This window comes from Hypanus sabinus, chromosome 12 (assembly GCF_030144855.1).
Source record: "Hypanus sabinus isolate sHypSab1 chromosome 12, sHypSab1.hap1, whole genome shotgun sequence".
NCBI lineage: Eukaryota > Metazoa > Chordata > Chondrichthyes > Myliobatiformes > Dasyatidae > Hypanus > Hypanus sabinus.
The window spans coordinates 13,967,054-13,986,457 of record NC_082717.1 but is presented as its reverse complement, the minus strand read 5'-3'; the positions used below and the strand labels follow the sequence as shown (position 1 = coordinate 13,986,457).

General features: G+C 45.9%; 1 protein-coding gene across 6 annotated transcripts in view; it reads left to right on the top strand.

Annotated features, from left to right (window-relative positions):
• The window catches only part of smyd3 (SET and MYND domain containing 3), a 990,938-nt gene extending 971,770 nt beyond the window's left edge, over positions 1 to 19,168 (top strand). For 5 of the 6 annotated variants that reach the window (XM_059985569.1, XM_059985568.1, XM_059985571.1 and 2 more), the window contains 2 exons: positions 11,763 to 11,871; positions 14,182 to 19,167. In XM_059985569.1, coding sequence (XP_059841552.1) covers positions 11,763 to 11,871; positions 14,182 to 14,289 — 217 coding nt within the window. In that variant the 3' untranslated portion in view covers positions 14,290 to 19,167. Of the gene's footprint in view, positions 1 to 11,762; positions 11,872 to 14,181 lie in introns of all 6 variants that reach the window. The other variant, XM_059985566.1, reaches the window with a different exon arrangement.
• Positions 19,169 to 19,404: the final 236 nt, after the last annotated feature.

Below are 19,404 nucleotides of genomic sequence, written 5' to 3'. Positions count from 1 at the left end.
AGCAGTTGCTATTTCGATGTTATAGTCATTCTGAAGTCTTGCTTTTTGTTTTGATTTCCCCAACTTGAGAACCGGCAAGTTGATTACTGAGTGTAGAGCCCTCTGACTACCACTCTGGCTGTCTTTGACGTCCTGGCTCCTGCTGTGCTTCGGTACGCGACACCAGCGAGAATTCGTGTCCGCAGGGCCGCGCAGGCCCCGAAGTCGCCAAATCCAGGCTGAACCTGGACATGCCAAAGCAGCCGATCAGCAAGCTCCAAATGTGGGGACATGCCGTTGTGCAGAACCGCAGTTGTTCAGTGTCACTATAGATCAAAGATCCCAATAGGACCCCAGTCACCCTGGAAAGGAAATTAGAGACATTAGCATAGGAAGAATTTACCTGTTTCGTTGATGAACTGGGAGCAGTCGCCTGCTGACGCCAACTTTTATATGTAGCACAAATCTCAGCTTTATGCGTTCCCTCAGATAGGAGGTCTATGCAGTCAATTATCAAATTCAAGGTATCTTGAAGGGGCTTCAGAAACTTAACTGAATCCAGAGTTACCTGTGGTACACTCCAACCAACTTGATTAGTCTGTGTCTGATTCTGATAATCTTCTCCAGTAATGTCCCGCATTTTCTGCTGAAGGGTCTATATCTGGTTTCCTAACTCTGCTGTATCTAAAGTACTGACCATGGCAAACCCTGATGCTTCCACTAATTCCAATAGTCCTCTCTTCTTTCTATTTTTGACCGACTTAAACTCACTCCTGCTTAGTTGTCTACCAAGAAAATTTAGCAAATAATGCCTTGTTGATGAACACCATTTAGGCACGATTACTTCAGTTAGATTAAAGATGACCTGATCTTACTGGTATCCTGCTACCAAAGTGACAAATTCCCCTGTATCACCTAACACTGATCCTACCCCATTGTGTAGGATCCATTGTACCCCATTGTACTCACTGGAGTTTAGAAGATTGAGGAAGGATCTAATTGAAACGTATAAAATTCTAAAGGGATTGGACAGGCTAGATGCAGGAAGATTGTTGCCGATGTTGGGAAAGTCCAGAACGAGGGGTCACAGTTTAAGGATAAAGGGGAAGCCTTTTAGGACTGAGATGAGGAAAATCTTCTTCACACAGAGAGTGGTGAATCTGTGGAATTCTCTGCCACAGGAAACAGTTGAGGCCAGTTCATTGGCTATATTTAAGAGGAAGTTAGATATGGCCCTTGTGGCTAAAGGGATCAGGGGGTATGGAGAGAAAGCAGGTACAGGGTTCTGAGTTGGATGATCAGCCATGATCATACTGAATGGCGGTGCAGGCTCGAAGGGATGAATGGCCTACTCCTGCACCTATTTTCTATGTTTCTATGTTTCTATTAACTACATTTAGAAGACACTTGGATAGAGTCAGTCATCTTTGGTCCAAATCCCGTTTGGACCGTCAGGGTCACCAATGTAGCAATGAGCTACACACAGCGCTGAAATAATGACACGCAGTTGGTAAGTCGTTTCGAGAATAGTTTATTCAAACTTTGTGGCGCTGGCATTTAAATCCCTAGCGCCCGCCCTCTCCGGGCGGAAATGATGTCAGAGGTGCATTACCAAAGTCTCCCCCCGCGCACTGGCTATTTGTGAGCTGGTTCGCCTGCGCAGAAAGTGGGTCGCCACATAACCCCGACCCCCCAGAACCGACGATACCCCCCCCCCCAATGTCCACAGTCTAGATTGGCCTCTGTTCGGGAGGTCTGCCTCTGTGCCGCAGTGCCTGAACCTCGACCGACTGCACCAAGTCCACATGGGCTGGTTTGAGTCGGTCCACCGTGAAAACCTCCTCTCTCCCCCCCAATGTCCAGAGCGTATGTGGAACCATTGTTGTTGATCACCTTGAACGGCCCCTCGTACGGCCGCTGTAGCGGTGCCCAGTGTCCGCCCCTTCGTACAAACACAAACACAGTTCTGCAGGTCTTTGGGTACACGGGTTGGGGTCTGTCCGTGCTGTGAAGTTGGTACGGGGGCCAGGTTGCCGAGCCTCTCGTGTAGTCTGTCCAGGACTGTTGTGGGTTCTTCCTCTTACCCCCTTGGGGCTGGTATGAACTCTCCTGGGATGACCAGGGGTGTTACATACACCAACTCGGCCGACGAGGCCTGCAGACCCTCTTTGGGCGCTGTGCAAATTCCAAGCAGGACCCAGGGAAGCTCGCCTACCCAGTTAGGTCCTCTCAGGTGGGCCATGAGAGCCAACTTCAAGTGACAGTGGAAGTGTTCCACTAGTCCATTTGACTGTGGGTGGTAGGCAGTAGTGTGGTGTAGCCGCGTTCCCAACAGGCTGGCGGTGAACTGGGCGCCTCTGTCGGAGGTAATGTGGGCCGGTACCCTGAAGCGTGCTACCCAGGTTGCAATCAGTGCTCGGGCGCAGGAATTGGCAGATGTGTCGGTGAGTGGGACCGCCTCTGGCCACCTCATGAACTGGTCTACCATAGTTAGGAGGTACCGCACTCCTCAGGACACTGGTAAGGGGCCGAACCTCCGGTGGGTGGTCGAACCTCCGGTGGGTGGGTTCAAACTGCTGAGGTGGGGCTTTAGTGTGCTGCTGCACCTTGGCTTTTGGCACTGCGCGCACGTTCTGGCCCATTCACTGACCTGCTTGCGAAGTTTGTGCCACACGAACTTGCTGGAGACCAGCCGGATGGTTGTTCTGATAGATGGGTGCGCCAAACCGTGTATGGAGTCGAAAACTCGTTGCCTCCAGGCTGCCGGGATGATGGGGTGAGGTTGGCCAGTAGCCACGTCGCACAGGAGGGTCCTATCACCTGGGCCTACGAGAAAGTCCTGCAGCTGCAAACCCGAGACTGCGGTCTTGTAGCTGGGCATCTTGTCGTCTGCCTGCTGTGCCTCCACCAGTGCTGCATAGTCCACCCCCAGGGACAGGGCCTGGACAGCTGGTCTGGAGAGTGCGTCCGCCACGATGTTGTCCTTCCCCGAGACATGCTGGATGTCCGTCGTGTACTCAGAGATGTAGGACAGATGTCACTGCTGGTGAGCCGACCAGGGATCGGATACCTTCGTGAACGCGAAGGTCAACGGTTTGTGGTCCGTGATCGTGGTGAACCTGAAATGCCGGATTGTCAGATACAGTGCCAACAGCTCCCAGTCAAAAGCACTGTACTTGAGTTCGGGTGGTCGTAGGTGCTTGCTAAAGAATGCCAAGGGTTGCCAACGCCCCTCGATGAGCTGCTCCAGCACCCTACCGACTGCTGTGTCGTATGTGTCCACTGTGAGTGCGGTTGGAACGTCCGTTCTGGGGTGCACCAGCATCACGGCATCTGCCAAGGCTTCTGTGGAGCCGGCAACTTGGCTTCACCCAGGGAGAACGTCTGGAAAGTGTCCGCACGTACCAGTCTTTTCCCTTGCAAGTCGACCAGCAGGCTGTGAGCTCGCAAGAAGTCCGCCCCCAGGAGTGGTTGGGCCACCGCGGCCAGTGTGAAGTCCCACGTGAACCGGCTGGCGCCAAACTGCAGCTGCACTGTGTGGGTGCCGTAGGTCCGTATCGTGCTGCCGTTTGCAGCCCTCAGGGTGGGTCCTGGCTTCCTGTTGTGGGTGTCGTACCCCGTCGGGGGTAAGACGCTGATTTCTGCTCCAGTGTTGACCAAGAAATGGCGTCCCAATTGTCTGTCCCAGACGTACAAGAGGCTGTCCTGGTGGCCAGCCGCCATAGTCATTAGCAGCAGCTGGCCATGGCCCTGGCCCCTGCAGGGTGGGCAACAACAGCGGGTTTTTGTGCCCCACCGCTGGTGGTAGAAACACCACTGTTCACTGGCCTCCTCACTCCTGCCTCTGTGTTGTGTGCGCCTCCCTGCCGGGCCTGGTCTGGTCCGTTGTTGGGCGCGTGGCCTGGTAATCTGACCGACGGACGCCACGCTCTCCCTCTTGGCTTTCCACAGCACGTCTGCCCGGGCCGCCACCTTCCGGGGGTCGCTGAAATCTGCATCGGCCAGCAGCAGACGTATGTCCTCGGGCAGTTGCTGTAGGAACGCTTGCTCGAACATCAGGGCTTGTGTCCGTCAGCCAGGGACAGCATCTCATTCATCAATGCTGATGGCAGTCTGTCTCCCAAACCGTCCAGGTGAAGCAGGTGGCACCCCACTCAATCCGTGAGAGGCCAAAGGTCCCAATGAGCAGGGCTTTGAATGCTTCATATTTGCCTTCTTCCGGGGGCGACTGTATGAAATCCGCAACCTGGGCAGCCGTCTCCTGGTCAAGGGCGCTCACCACGTGGTAGTAACACGTGGAATCAGAAGATATCTGCTGAATCTGGAACTGGGCTTCTGCTTGGCTAAACCACACATGTGGTCACAGCGTCCAGAAAGTCGGCAGTTTTAGCGAAACTGCGTGAACAGATGAAGAGTCGGTCATCTTTGGTCCAAATCCCGTTTGGACCGTTGGGGTCACCAATGTGGCGATGTGCTACACACAGTGCTGAAATAACGACTCGCAGTCGGTAAGTCTGACTAGTTTATTCAAACTTCGCGGCGCTGGCATTTAATCCCTAGCACCCGCCCTCTCCGGGCGGAAATGACATCAGAGGTGCATTACCAAAGTCTCCCCCCACGCGCTGGCTATTGGTGAGCCGGTTTGCCTGCGCAGAAAGTGGGTTGCCACAGCACCACTTTTCTGACACAATCCCATATAATTTGGGTTCTAACAAGTCTAATCGTAACAACTCCTCCTATCCTCTGATAACACTTCTGGCCACGAGTTTATTGGGGGTGTAATACATCGATAATGCCACTCTCTTACTTATTATCATCAGTGGATAAGGCAAAACTAACTGCCATGTTGCTGCACCATTTTGGTCATCATATTTTTTAGTATTCAATTCATCCTTTCCACAATTCCACTGGACTGTGGTCTACAGGAAATATCTGCTTGATCCCTAAAAGTACCGTGACATCTCGCATTATCAGGGCTGTGAAATGCATGTCTTGATCTGATTCAATACTTTGGGGTAGTCCCCAGTGAGTGAATATCCTTTCCAATAAAATTTTTGCAATGGACTTTGCTGTGTTTGTCTTAGCTGAGAAAGCTTCCACCCACTTTAAAGGTATCCATTACTACCAGAATATATTTGTACCCTCCTGAGGTAGGTGGTAAAGGATGAACATCATCTATCTGCAAATTAGTCCAAGGCCCTTCCACTGGTCTGGTGTGCTGAAGGGCTCCTTTCTTTACATTTCTATCAGATTATATTGTGCACAAATCAAGCAATTTTTGACATAGTGCTCCATATTATTCTTAGGCCACACTTCCTTTATATCTTCCAGGGTGCAATTGGGTCCGTGGGGTCCCCATAGATCATGGTACCAATGGATCATCTGATTTCTTTCTCCCTCTGGAACCACAATCTCGCCTTCATAAAGGACAACTTCATCTTTCACAAACACTCCTTTGTGCTCTTTGTATATTTCTGACTCTCCTCCTTCTATTAATTCTTTTGAAAATTGTTTATTTTTCTTCTTCTCCTCTGTTAAAACCTTAACCTCCTTCTGCTTCCCGATCTCCACAGTCTGTGGCTGCCATTCCTGCCCAATTAAAGTACCTTGCTTCTCCAATTCGTCAGCCTGCCTATTTCCCTCAGGAGATAATTTAGTTTGGGTTTTCACCTTTATGACTCCATATTCTTCTCCCTTTGCCACCTCAAATCTATTTCATAAAATAGCAGCAGGTAGAAGGGGCTTCCTGTCAGCTGAAACAACCCCTCTGCCTTCCCACAGAGGTAAATGCTCTATAAGGCTATTGCAAACATACGTACTACTAGAGTGTATGACTGACCCAGGCGGAAAACGCTCTGGGTGGATAACTACTTACGCTACAGCTGCCAATCTGCCCTGTGGATTCATGGCCTATCCTATAGCTTTCCCGGCCATGTTCATCCTGTACATATATGCCACACCCAGTTCTCCTCTCACCATCCTGAACTGATGAGGAGCCATCTACAAAATTTTAAAATAGGGCTTTTCTTTTTCCTTTGTGTCTTTGCTCCCAGTCATTGCTTCATCTGATCTGCTTCTACCTCCTCCTTTTCCTTTAGTTGCAAGCGGTCCTTGGAATCATTTGCTATCATAACTTGACACTCCTGTGAGGGTAGGATGATTTGGCACATGAATTTGTGGGTAAGGAACTGGTGCAAGGGACAGGGGTTCAGATTTCTAGGTCATTGGGATCTCTTCTGGAAAAGGTATAACCTGTGCAAAAGGATGGGTTACCCCTGAGCCTGAGTGGGCCCAATATCCTCGCAGGCAGGTTTGTTAGAGCTGCTGGGGAGGGTTTGAACTAATTTGGCAGGGCGATAGGAACCAGAGTGATAGGGCTGAGGATGGGGTAGTTCATGGCTGAAAGAGGATTATATCTGGGAGCTTAATGTCCAAGGATAATGTTCATTGTGCTATGAACCAGAATTGATTAGAGAGCTTAAGGTAAAAGAACCCTTAGGGGAAAATGATCATAATATGATCGAATTCACCCTGAAATTTGAGAAAGAGAAGCTAAAGTCAAACGTATCAATATTACAGTGGAGTAAAGTGAATTACAGAATTAAAGTAAATTCCAAAATTGATTGGTAAAGAACACTGGCAGGGATGACGGTACAGCAGCAATGGCTGAAATTTCTGGAAGCTATTCGGAAGGCACAGGATATACAACATCATACATGGCAATCTGTAACTGTGCTACAAGTTCATCTACCTTATTCTGTATACTGCACACATCCAAATATAATAGTCCTGTGTTCACCCTTTTTGATTTTGTACGCCTTCGATGTTGCAACTCATCCTGTCGACTGTAATTTTGCCCTATCGTCAGTCTCTCCTTGCTAGGCATCTCACCGCACGTTGCCTCCGTTTCTAAACCAGCTCCCTCATCTTCAACACTATCACTCCAGTTCCCACCCACCTGCCAAATTAGTTGAAACACACCCGAACAAATCAGATGGATGTTAGCATGTCAAACAGTGTCACAAGTACAGGCAGTCTATAGTTTTGGTGTATTTATCATATTTGTGTGCTCCGAGACAGCCCTGACGATATTCATTATGGGTGCCTGGCTCTCTGTCGATAAATGGTTTTAGAATATTTATATCAGTTGGTTTGGAGATTCAGAGGGGTCTTATTAATTACAGTATTTTGCAAAAGTCTTTGACCACATGTATATAGCTATGGTGCCTAAGTCTTTTGCACAGTGATGTAGTCATTTTATGTATTGCATTGTACTGCTGTTGCAAAACAAAAACAAATTTCATGATACAGGTGAATGATGATAAAACTGATTCTTATATGGGTCTCTGTTGTGGAGTGAGAGGGGAGGGAGACAGGGAGAGGAGAATCATGGTTGGGAAAAGGAAAAGGGAGAGAGGAGGGAGCAGGAAGCACCAAAGAGAGATTCTGCAATGATCAATAAACTAATTGTTTAGAATGAAATATCCTTGCCTGGTGTCTCAGGGCTGTGGGAGTCTAAACCTGCACCATCTGCTGCCCCGGTACTCCTTCTCTGCCTCCTGACCCACACCCCCTCCTGTGGTGCTCCACCATCACCATTCCCAACATCCAAGCTCACTCTCTGCTCCACGTTGACCAATACAATATAGTGTAAAAGTCTTAGGCACCCAAGCAATATAAATGTGCCTTAAGTACTGTAACTATTGAAATTGTATTGAATTACCTACTGTTAGCAAGGGTATAAAAATGTGATGTACCTTTGGGTTTGTAAACATCTACTGAGCGTGTCTCCAGAATGGTGCCTGCTTGTTGTGTTGAATAAAGACTTACAGATCACCGATGACCTTGATCACAGCCACAACAGTCTTATGGTCTAAAGAAGCTCATATTGTCAGGTTTTTTTTTCATTCATTTCCCTCCATTTCTTTTTCTTTTTTTTTGATAGTTTTCCCTTCTCTACCCTTCCTATCTTCCTTGGATAGCTGCGGTTGTTCAATTTTCCCTTCCTCTCCCTGAGAATCTTTGCTCCCCATTGGGATATATTTTTGCTGGGAGTTATGAATTATTTCCTTAAACATCTGCCCCACTTGTCTATTGTTTTACCGCCTGATCATTTTGCTCAGTCCATGATAAGCAACTCTGTTCTCATGCCTTCGTAATTTCCCTTATCCAAGAGTAATACAGTTGCTCCAGAGCCAAGTTTCTCATTCTGAAACTGAATGCTAAATTATCTCATGCTGCAATTGCTAATTCCTTGGGGAATCTTCTACTCTGAGATCATTTATTAAATCTGTCTTGTTGCACACTACCAGATCAAAGATAGCCTGAGCCCTGGATGGCTTCATAACATATTGTTAGAGGAAGCAATCTCTGTGAAATTCATTTGCATGGTTACCATTTCCAATTTGATTAACCCAATATACACTATTTTCTATTGCGGCTCCCCATTATTTCTTGATTTATAGCTTTTTCTACAGCGTATCCAATATTTGAGGCTTATACTTCACTCCCTTTGCTGTTCTCTTTGCCTTCCTTTCTTTTTTAACCTCCATCCAAATTGACTTGCCAGGTTCAAAACCAGGATAACCCACTCCATTTTATTAGTCTGGCATCAGGTTATCCTTTTAATCACATTTCTCAAAATCCTGTATTTCCTAATTGAAGTCTGAACTTTCTTTCCATGGTTGACATTGATTCAGTAGTCTCCTCATCGCTAGGGCCCTATTTTTACAGTCCTGGTATCTACAGCAGATGCAATCTCACTGGCTCTCCACTCGACCTTGGATCAGCTGGACAATACTAACACGTACGTCAAGCTGCTGTTTATTAACTACAGCTCAGTGTTCAACATAATCGTACCCTAGATGCAAATCAACAAGCTCCAGACCCTGGGCCTCTGTGCCTCCCTCTGCAAGTGGATCCTTGACTTCCTCACCAAGGACCACAGTTTGCGCGGATTGGAAATAACATCTCCTTCTCGCTGACAATCAACACTGATGCACCTCAAGGATGCATGCTAAGCCCATTGCTCTGTTCTCCCTACACAAGCGACTGTGTGGCTAGGCACAGCTCAAAAGGCGTCTATAAATTTACTGATGACACAATTCGGCAATATTGATGGCAGAATCTCAGATGGTCACAAGAAGGCATTTAGGAGTGAAATAGATCAGCTGGTTGAGTGGTGTCACAACTACATTGCATTCAACGTCATTCAGACCAAGTAATTGATTTTGGACCTCAGGAAGGGGATGCCAAGGAAAAGTACACCAGTCCTCATCAAAGGATCAGCAGTGGAAAGGGTGAGCAGTGTCCTGAATGTCAACATCTCTGAAGACCTAACCTGTGCCCAACACATTGATGCAATTGCTAAAAAAGGAATGACAATGGCTCTATTTCATTAGGAGTTTGAGGAGAATTGCTATGTCACCAATTGCAACTGCAAATTTCAACGGATTAGCATGGAGAGCAGTCTAACTATTTGCATCACTGTCTGGTGTGGGAGTCCACTGCACAGGATCAGAAAAAGCTGCAGAAAGTTGCGGACAAAGCCAGCTCTGTTGTGGGCACTACCCTCCAGCGCTGAGGACACCTTCAAAAGTCAATGCCTCAGAAGGGTGGCATCCATCATTACATATCCTCATCATCCAAGGCATGCTCTCTTCTCATTGCCACCATCAAGGAGAAGGTACAGGAGCCTGAAGACAAACACTTAGCATTTCCCCTCCACCATCAGATTTCTGAACCCACGTACATTCCTCATTATTTTTTTCTCTCTTTTTGTACTACTTACTTTATATATATATATATATATATATATATACTGATTGTAATTTATAGCTTTTTAAATTATGTATTGCAATGTACTGATTCTGTAAAACATCAAATTTCATGACACATGCCAGTGATATTAAATCTGATTCTGATATATACAATATTTCAGCTGGATTTGATTTTGGTAGAGGGACAGTTTATTCTTTATTTGTTGAGTAAAATATCTTATTATTTCAAATACCACACTCAAAAGCTTCATTCTCCAAAGCTCATCAGTGTTACGCACATATATTGCAGTTTCTGGGCCCTCACCTGCCCTCCACCATCACCCATTCTTCAACCCTGAACCCAACGTCACCCATTCTGCAGGCCCTGGGGCCGTCATTATCTATTCTCCAGAAGTGGACCTATCATCACCCATTCTCTGACCCTGGACCTGTTATCGCCCATTCTCTGGAGTCTGGGACCATTCATTCTCCAGATCCTGGGACCACCGTCACCTATTCTACAGAACCTAGGATTATCGTTACCCATTCTCTGGAACTTGAACTATCATCACCCATTGTCCAGACCAAAGGATCAGCATGTGAAGCCCACATCCCTTGAATGAATATAGAAAAACCACAGGAATAACAGGGCAGGTGCTTCCACATAAAACTACTGGGAACACATAGTTTCAGCCCAGAGAACATTTGAAAGTTCTCCATCTGAATCCCAAAATTACACCAACAGCCATGTGTGTGTCCTTCAGTCTGAAAGTTCCTGTTGGGCAGAGTGGAAGGGAGACAATGTCATAGATATCTGTTGGCTGGTGGGCTTGATGGCACAGAACACCACCACAGATCTGCTGCCACACATTTCTAATGAACCATGTTCAACCCTGACCTCTGTCGCTGTCTATGACGAGTTTGCACATTCTCCCTGTGGAAGGGAGAGCTTCCACCAGGTACTCTGATATCTGCTAAGTCCCAGTGACACGCAGGAGAAAATCTGCAGAGGTTGGAAATCCAGGCACCACACACCAAATGCTGGAGGAACCCAGCAGGCAAGGCAGCATCTATGGAAGAGTACAATCGACATCACAGGCTGCTGGTTGGCAGGTTAAATGGCCCATGTAAACTACCACTGGTGTGTAAGTGAGGGACTGAGTCTGCGAGGAATATAGGCCATATTTGAAGTTGTTTTGGTCACTGCACTACTAGATGAATGTTGGTGATTTTGGAGAGGGTGCAGAAGAGATTCACCAGGGTGCTGTCTGGTTTAGAGGGAATAAAGGGAGGTTGGACAAACTTGGATCATTTTCCTGGAGTGTCAGAGATTGAGTCAAGACATGTTAGGATTTTATAGAACAATGAGAGAGTAGATGGGGTAGACAGTCAGTCTTTTGGAAATGTCAAATACTAAAGGGCCAAGGTTTAAGGAGAAAGGGAGGTAATTTAATGGAGGTTTATCTTACGTTTCTTCACAAAGAGAGTGGTAGATGCCTGGAATGGCCTGCCAGGGGAAGTGGTGGAAGTAGATCTGACAGCAATGTTTAAAAGATTAGCTTTATTTGTCACATGTATGTCAAAGCTTAAAAACATACAGTGAAGTTCCTCATTTTGCGAGGATGGTGCTGGGCTGCCCAAAGGTGTGATGCCAACTTACCATGTCCACAACTCACTAACCCTGACCACGTCCCTTTGGAATGAGAATGGAACCCACCAGAGCACCTGGAAGAAGCCCACACGATCACAGAGAGAACGTACAAACTCCTTACAGACGGCGGCAGATGTCAAGCCTTGACTGGTGACCCTCCTGACACTGTAAAGCCATTGCACGAACGGCTACGCTACCGTACCGTGGCAGGCAAATGGAACGATATGCATCTTGAGCAAGCAGATGGGATTAGCTTAATTGGGCAGTGTGGTCAGCAGAGACATTGTGGGCCGAAGGGCCTGTTCCAGTATTGTTCCCTGCACTGTGCATATTGGTAAGGCAGCGACTCAGTCTCGTGTTGTCTCTGCTTCCAGGTTGTACTACGCCGGTCCTCATCCCGTGAGAGGAGTGCAGCTGATGAGGGTGGGAAAACTACAGCATCACCTGGGGAAGCTGAGCCAAGCGCTGGACACTCTAAAGCAGGTGAGTGAGACCACCCCCCACCCCCAGGACCCTGCAGCAGGAGGCACGCACTGCCCCCTCCCAGCGGAAAAGCTGGGCAGTGCTCTGGCCAGATTTTCAGATTCGGACATTTACCACCTGTCCATTGAAGGACGTCTCTCCCATTAGCAACCAACACACCCAAGGGTGTGCTGGGACAACCTGCAAGTGTTGCCACACATTGCAGTGCCAACATGGCATGCCCATTATGCCTGGCAGAACAACACAAAACGAAACACGGTCCCCCTCCCCTCTCCTACATACACACGGACAGTCTTCCAACTCCGGGCCCTCGGGGCTCCAGGCTTCAGCGGCCGGGCAGCGACCTCCAGGCATGCCCCCGATCTTCAAGCTTCGATCTTCAGTACCGATATGGGACTAGCCAATGACACAACCCCACAGCTCGAACTCTGAGAGCGCCAGCTGTCCAGCCCTCGCGCCTCCTCGTGTGTCCTGCTGGCGCAGGCACGCACCCTAGGGAGATGAGCGGTTGACCTTTCTGGCCAACACCCTTCCTCAGGGCGTTTACTTACGAAACTGCCTGCTGGTGGCCTGCACAAGCAAAAGGAAAATTGTCAGTGCGATCCCAGAGCCCGGAGAAGATCCTGGGAACACTCTTCCATGACATCCAGGCCATGATGCTTCTATCAGCTAGGAGGTGCGGGAGCCTCAGATCCCACACCACCTGGATCTATCATTACCCTTCAGGCATCAGGCTCCTGAACCAACTTCACTCACCTCAACATTCAACTGACTCCACAAAGTCTGAACTCAGTAACACATATTCTCAGTATTATTTATTTATTGTGTGTTTTTTTTTGCATTTGCACAGTTTGTCCTCTCTTGCACATTGGCTCCTTGTCAGTGCTTGTGTGTAGTTTTTCATTGATTCTATCATATTTCTTTACTTTCCTGTGAATATCAATTTCAGGGTAGTATATGGTGACCTATATGTACTTCGATAATAAATTTGCTTCCAGCATTGAAGTGAAAGGAGCATGGAATTTACTGAGTTGAGGTGAGTCGGAGTACAAATAGACTGAATTGTCAAATACAGCCTGTGGAGCACTGCTCACAGATCCTCAATTCCCCTGAAACCCGTTGTTAATCGAGTCACCACCAGCTGACTGCCGTTCATTATCGAATCTCAGCACACGGCGTGTAACCTGAGCCTTTGAGAGAAATGAAGAGAGAGGCTCCTCTCTCCGTCCCTTATCCTGTCAATGCAAAGATTGAATTTTGTGTTAATTATTCTGGATGAACTCTGCTAAACTGAGGGCCATTACAATACAGCAACAGAATTAGGATTTATTTCAGTGATTCTGATATTTGTACGGTGCTGCATTCCAACGGTTCAGAAACATTCTCTGCTGTGTGATAAATAAAATGATGTGGTGTTTAGAAATGCAGCAGGCATATTAGCTGTTATCCTTGCTGCTGTGCATGCTAAGGTATAAATTTGCATAATATTACATGGTTCTGCAGAGCTCGGTCCTGGCAGTCTGATCCCAAGCAGATAGAGGGAGACGGCTGTTGAGCTGCTTACTGTTCCGACAAGGTGGAATTTTACCAGCTGGTCACCTTGTCCAAGGAAGGAGTCACAGGCCGTGCGACGGGAGGGGCCTGGAAGTGGGCTGTGTTCATGCAAGCCGAGTGTCAAGCTGATTTCTCCCAGCCGGGGGAGGAAATTTCTCTACCGGTGGGGGAGGACCACATTGTAGGGTTCTTCTGCTATCGGACAGGGAGAGGTCAGGTTGAGTGAGGAAGCCCCACATGAGCAGCAACAGTCCTATTGGTTTTGAGCAACATAATAGAACGTTACTTAAAGCATGGACTATAATTGTAAAAATGGAAAGGCATTGCACTGTTCATTCTTGTTAATATTTTTTATTAGGAGTAAAGTTTATAGAGTCATAGAGCAGAAATATGCCCTTCAGCCCATCTAGTCTGTGCCTATCCATTTTTCTGTTGAGTCCAATTGACCTGCACCTGGACCATAAGCCACCACACCCCTCCTATCCTTGTATTTATTCAAACTTCTTTTAAATGTTGCACTGGAACCTGCATCCACCACTTCCACTGGCAGCTTGTTCCACATCCTCTGAGTGAAGAAGTTCACCCTCAGGTTCCTCTTAAACATTTCACCTTTCACCCTTTACCTATGGCCTCCAGTCCTAGCCTCACCCCACCTCAGTGGAAAAACCCTATCTTCACTCCTTGTAATTGTATGTACCTTTATCAAATTGAGTTGATTTTGGTGTGTAATAAAAAAAAAACATTTCTCTCTGCCAGGCATTTGACATTCTGAAGGTGACCCACGGAAGAGAACATCCCTTGACCAGGAACCTGCAGCAGCTTCTGGCAGACTGCGAGGCAGAACTCAACAGCAAGCTGGATTAGATGTGAATACCAGCTGTGTGTGTGTGTGTGTGTGTGTGTGTGTGTGTGTGTGTTTGTGCATCCACACACTGTCATGCACCTACAAGTGTGGCCCAGAGTATGTGCCTACAACTGTTTAGTGCAGACACACGTACCTGTACGTACAAATACCTGGCTGTGTGAGTAAGCCTCAAGTAGCCTTAATGCTAGACCAAAGCAAAGAAAGAGAAAAGAACATAGTTACTTAAAAAAAATGCTGAAACTTCTCAGCAGGTCAGGCGTCCTTTGTGGAAACAGAAACAGTTAATGTTTCAGGGCTGGGACCGTTCATCAGAACTGACCCTTCACCAGTCCTAATGTAGGATGTCAGACCTCAAACGTTAACAGTTTTTCCATTCACAGACCTGATGAGTACTTGCAGCATTTTCTGTTCCTCTTTTAGATTTCCAGTGTCAGCATTTCTGTTTTGATTGCGTAAAACTAGACTAACGCAAGAAGATGAAATGGACTGTATTGAATTCCACGGTGACGTACGAGCATTCCCCATTGGCATAACAGACACTGAGCAAAGTCCACAAAAGTTGTGGGTGGCCACTCGTGTTATAATTAAATCCCATCCCATTGGTTCAGTTCGTGTCACCCCTTGGGGAGGACCTGGAGAAAGCTTCTCTAGCCTCCTAGATGTCATGGAGATGAGGTTCCTTGAGGCAAAACCAAGTCAGCCAAAGTAAAAGGCTCTGAGCCCTGTTAAAACCCATTTTCTTTCCTCTGTTTGTATGCTTTGATTTCAATAAACGAACTACTGGGATTGCCCATTTCTTTCTGACCCAGTGAATGAATGGTCCAAAGATAAAAAGGGTTTAACTGAATTCAAGAGACTGCAATATCACAGCTTTGAAAAACTTTATCAGGACTGCTCATAGTTCAGGCTCTGTGGTGAGGAAACCCATTTCTTTCCAAACCTATGGAATATAGAAAAGCCTAGATACAGTTGATGTGGAAAAGACGTTTCCTATAGTGGGGGAGTCAAGGACCAGAGGGCACAACCTTGGAATGCAAGGACATCCCTTTAAAACAGAGATGAGGAAGAATTTCTTTAGCCAGAAGGCATTGAATCTGTGAATTTCTTTGTCACAGATGGTGGTGGGTCTATTTAAAGTGGAGGTTGGTAGGTTCTTGATTAGTAAGGGCAAAAAAGGTAATGGGGAAAAGGCAGGAGAGTGCAGTTGAGAGAGATAATGTATTGTCGATGATAGAATGATAGGGCAGACACGATGGGCTGAAAGGCCTAACTCTGCTCCTATGTCTTATGGACTTACAGTCTTCCTTCAGTTGACATAAATTCTAATGTAAGCCTTAAAACTGATGTAAACATCCTCTCCATGTACATTCTATCCTGGCCTTTCAATAGTCAGTAAGTTTCAGTGAGGAAGCCCCTCATCCTTCTGAACTTCACTGAGTAAAGGCACGGAAATATCAATTGCTCCTCTCACTCCTCCAGGCTGATGTACATGTGACTGCTGACCCACCACTATGTGCTCCAGAATGGCCTTATAAAACCAGCTCATTCAGAGAATCTTCTTCCATATCACATGAAGGCATTCACCTCAATGCCCTCACTGGCCTCCTTAAGATACCAGTTGAACAGCTGAGGTTCCTCCTGCGACAAGTTAAATAGTCCTAGTCTGGGACTCACGGTCATTGATCTGGCCCCCTTACGTTTGCAAGTTATGAAGAATTTGTACATCCTTGCCTTGCATGGATTCTGTTGATGTCAGTCCACTCTCTTTGGGGGGAAAGCTGAAGCCAGAGAACTCTGTAGGGTCAATTACAAGGCCGAAGGTTATTGGGATACAACTTGGAAACAGGCCCTTCACTGCACCAAAGCTGTGGCAACCATAATTACCCATTAATCCCATTTTTATTCCCCTCTCCGCATTCCCATCAACTCCACCCACATGATACTGATGCCTACAGACACAAAGCAGGGGAGAAACAGCCCACAATGTCTGTGCTGACCATGATGTCAAATAAAACCAATCCCATATACCTGCACATAATCATATCCTATTCACATATCTTATCTACATGCCCCATAATCCTCACTCTTGTACCTGTATCCATCACCTCCACTGCCAGCACATTCCAGGCATTTTTACCACTCTCAGTGTAAAAATACTTGCCTCATCTCCTTTCAGCCTACCTCCTCTTACCTTAAAACTCTGACCTTTCAATCTTGGGAGATGACTCTATCCAACAGCTAATTCGCCTACCAGCCTACTCATCTTTAAAATGAACAAGGAAACCGGAGCACCTAGAGGATATGTGATCAGGTGCAAACTCCACACAGACAGTGCCCAACATCAAGATTGATTCTCTTTCTCTACTGGCCCACTTTGCAGTCTTAGAAAAGCACTTGAAAGCAATAGAAACTCTGAGAAATCAGAGAACTTTGGATTCAAATAGATTACTTGTTGCAGCCATCCTCACAGATCTTGGTCATTGTTAGAAAAGGACCATATCAGTAAAGTGAACACTGTGTCTAATTAGAGAACATCTCATTGTCCAGTTATAAAGATGTTGTTCATTTAAGCCTCAAACACATAAGTTCTGCAGATGATGGAAATCTTGAGCAACGCACACTAAATGTTGGAGGAACTCAGCAGGTCAGTCAGCATCTGTAGAGGGAAATAGTCAATGTTTCAGCCAAGACTTTTCTTCACAGACTTATGCCTTCTTCCTCTCCAGTCCTGATGAACCCAGTTATGATTATAGAGGTACACAGGATGATAAGAGGCATGATTGAGTGGACAGCCAGAGACTTTTTTCCCAAAGTGGAAATGGCTAATATAAGGGGCATAATTTTAAGGTGATTGGAGGAAACTATCAGAGGTAAGTTCTTTACACCAAAAGTGGTAGGTGCATGGAACATCATGTCAGGGCTGATGGTAGAGGCAACACATTAGAGGCATTTAAGAGACTCTTAGAAAGGCACCTGAGTGCTAGAAAAATGGAGGGCTATGTAGGAGGAAAGGGTTGGATTGATTGTAGAGTAAGTTATAAGGTGGACACAACATTTTGGGCTGAAGAGCATGTAGTGAACTGAACTGTTCTATGTTCTATGAAACATCAACTATTTATTTTCCGACATAGATGCTGCCTGAACTGCTGAGTTCCTCCAGCATTTTAAGTGAATGTATATTGCTCATATAAGCCACATTGCCAAACAATTGAACTTGGCCATTTACATATGAGAATTGGGTTGTTTAATACAAGGAAATTCTTGTGTTAACACCTGCACTATAATACCTACAGCTTCCATTTGAATGGAAATGGAAACATGGTAGCTGAGGACCTGGAATTATTCCAAGAACCTGCACCAACGAGATGGAGATGCCGTTCAATGTCAGCACAGCAGTTGGGAATTTTAATTTAATTAATTAGTAACCCAAAATTAATAGGAAAAGCTTTGAACTTTAAAACATTTGGGGCAAATGTTGAGGTAAGATATAAAATCTGGTGTGGTCCTTTCAGGAAATAATCTGCCCCACGTAATATATTCGGCAGATGATGGAAATCCAGAATCACACAAATGGGATGTGGGTGTCACCAGCTAAGCTGGCATTTATTGCCCATCCCTTCTTGCCCTTCAGAAAGTAGTGATGTGCTACCTTCTTGAACCACTGCAGTCCCTGAGGTGTAAGTACACCTACAGAGCTGTTAAGGAGGGAATTCCATGATTTTGACCCAGCGACAGGGAAAGAACGGTGATATGTTTCAAAGTCAGGATGATGAGTGACTTGGAGAAGATTTCCAAGTATCTACTGTTCACATACCATCAATGCAGAACATTTCACTACATCAAGGAAGTATGGGGGTCGACAAAACAGAATGCAGAATAATATGTTAGAGTTACAGAGGATGTGCAGTACAAGGTGCAAGATGAGATAGATTGTGCGGTAAAGACTCCATCTTTTTGTACAAAAGATCCATTCATTAGTCTTACAAACTACCCAGTTACAATACATTTTCTACAAATTGCGAATAGCCTTCATTTCTTGGCCCTACTTGGGAAGAGTTAGATGTAGTCAGAGAAAATGAAGGTTACAGAGCAGCTTCACAAAATGGTAGACTCCATTGCTTCGAGCTCATGCTAAGAACAAAGACAACTGGCTTGTCTACTTCCACTATCCTTGACCCATTCAAGTTTAATGTTTTCTTCCATATTTTAATACCTTCATGGCCAACATGGGGAGAGTTAGATGTAGTCACACAATGCCTTACTGGTGACATCCATGTCCATTGAGTGGATGCAAGAACACCTGTGAGAAAATATATTTCTTGAAGCTGGAAGGATCTGATTTGTGGTATAATCCATTATTGAAGAGCTAATTGCATAGGATTCACAGCCCAAGTCTTAGCGCCAGACAGTAATGTATTCTCTTGGAGTGTGTTAAATGATTAATGTGATGACAGCTCTTCATAACCCTGTCATCCATGGATGATGATGTTGGAACTCTTGGAGGGAAACTTCTTTTTGAAGAAAAGTTGCATTTATCAGCTACCTTATCAAGCTTTTGTGAAGGAAGTATCAGAGAATGTGGTGTTACATGGTATTCATTCAGCTCAGCCAGTCCTTCACCATCGTTTCCTGTAACCTCGCTTTTGGTTGACACTGTGTTCGCCATTGCAGTCATGTTAATATTTCAGAAGTAGTTCTTTTACTGTAGAGTACTTTGAGTTGTCTTAATGTAAGGAAAGGTGCTGTATAAAGGTACACCTTTTTTTCTCAGGATATAATGAATAATTCTAAATGTTACTGTTGATATAATAAATAATTCTCTGAATGATTTCCTAATAAAAGTACTGCATACTTTCAAATTTGGCATTTTTTTAGTTATTCCTAAAGAGTAAAATTCCCACTAACTTGTTCATATTCCATAGCCTTTGCTTCTTCCGTTCACCTCCTCTGTGCAAGTGTTCATTTATCAAGGAGTAGGGGTAGGCAACACAGTTTACCGTAGGCCTCACATCCCGTGTCTGTTCTCAACTCCCGATCATTCAAACTTTTATTTGCATCGTCTTCAAATACCACTTGTGATCCAACCTCTGCGATCTTTGCTAGCTTGAGAATTC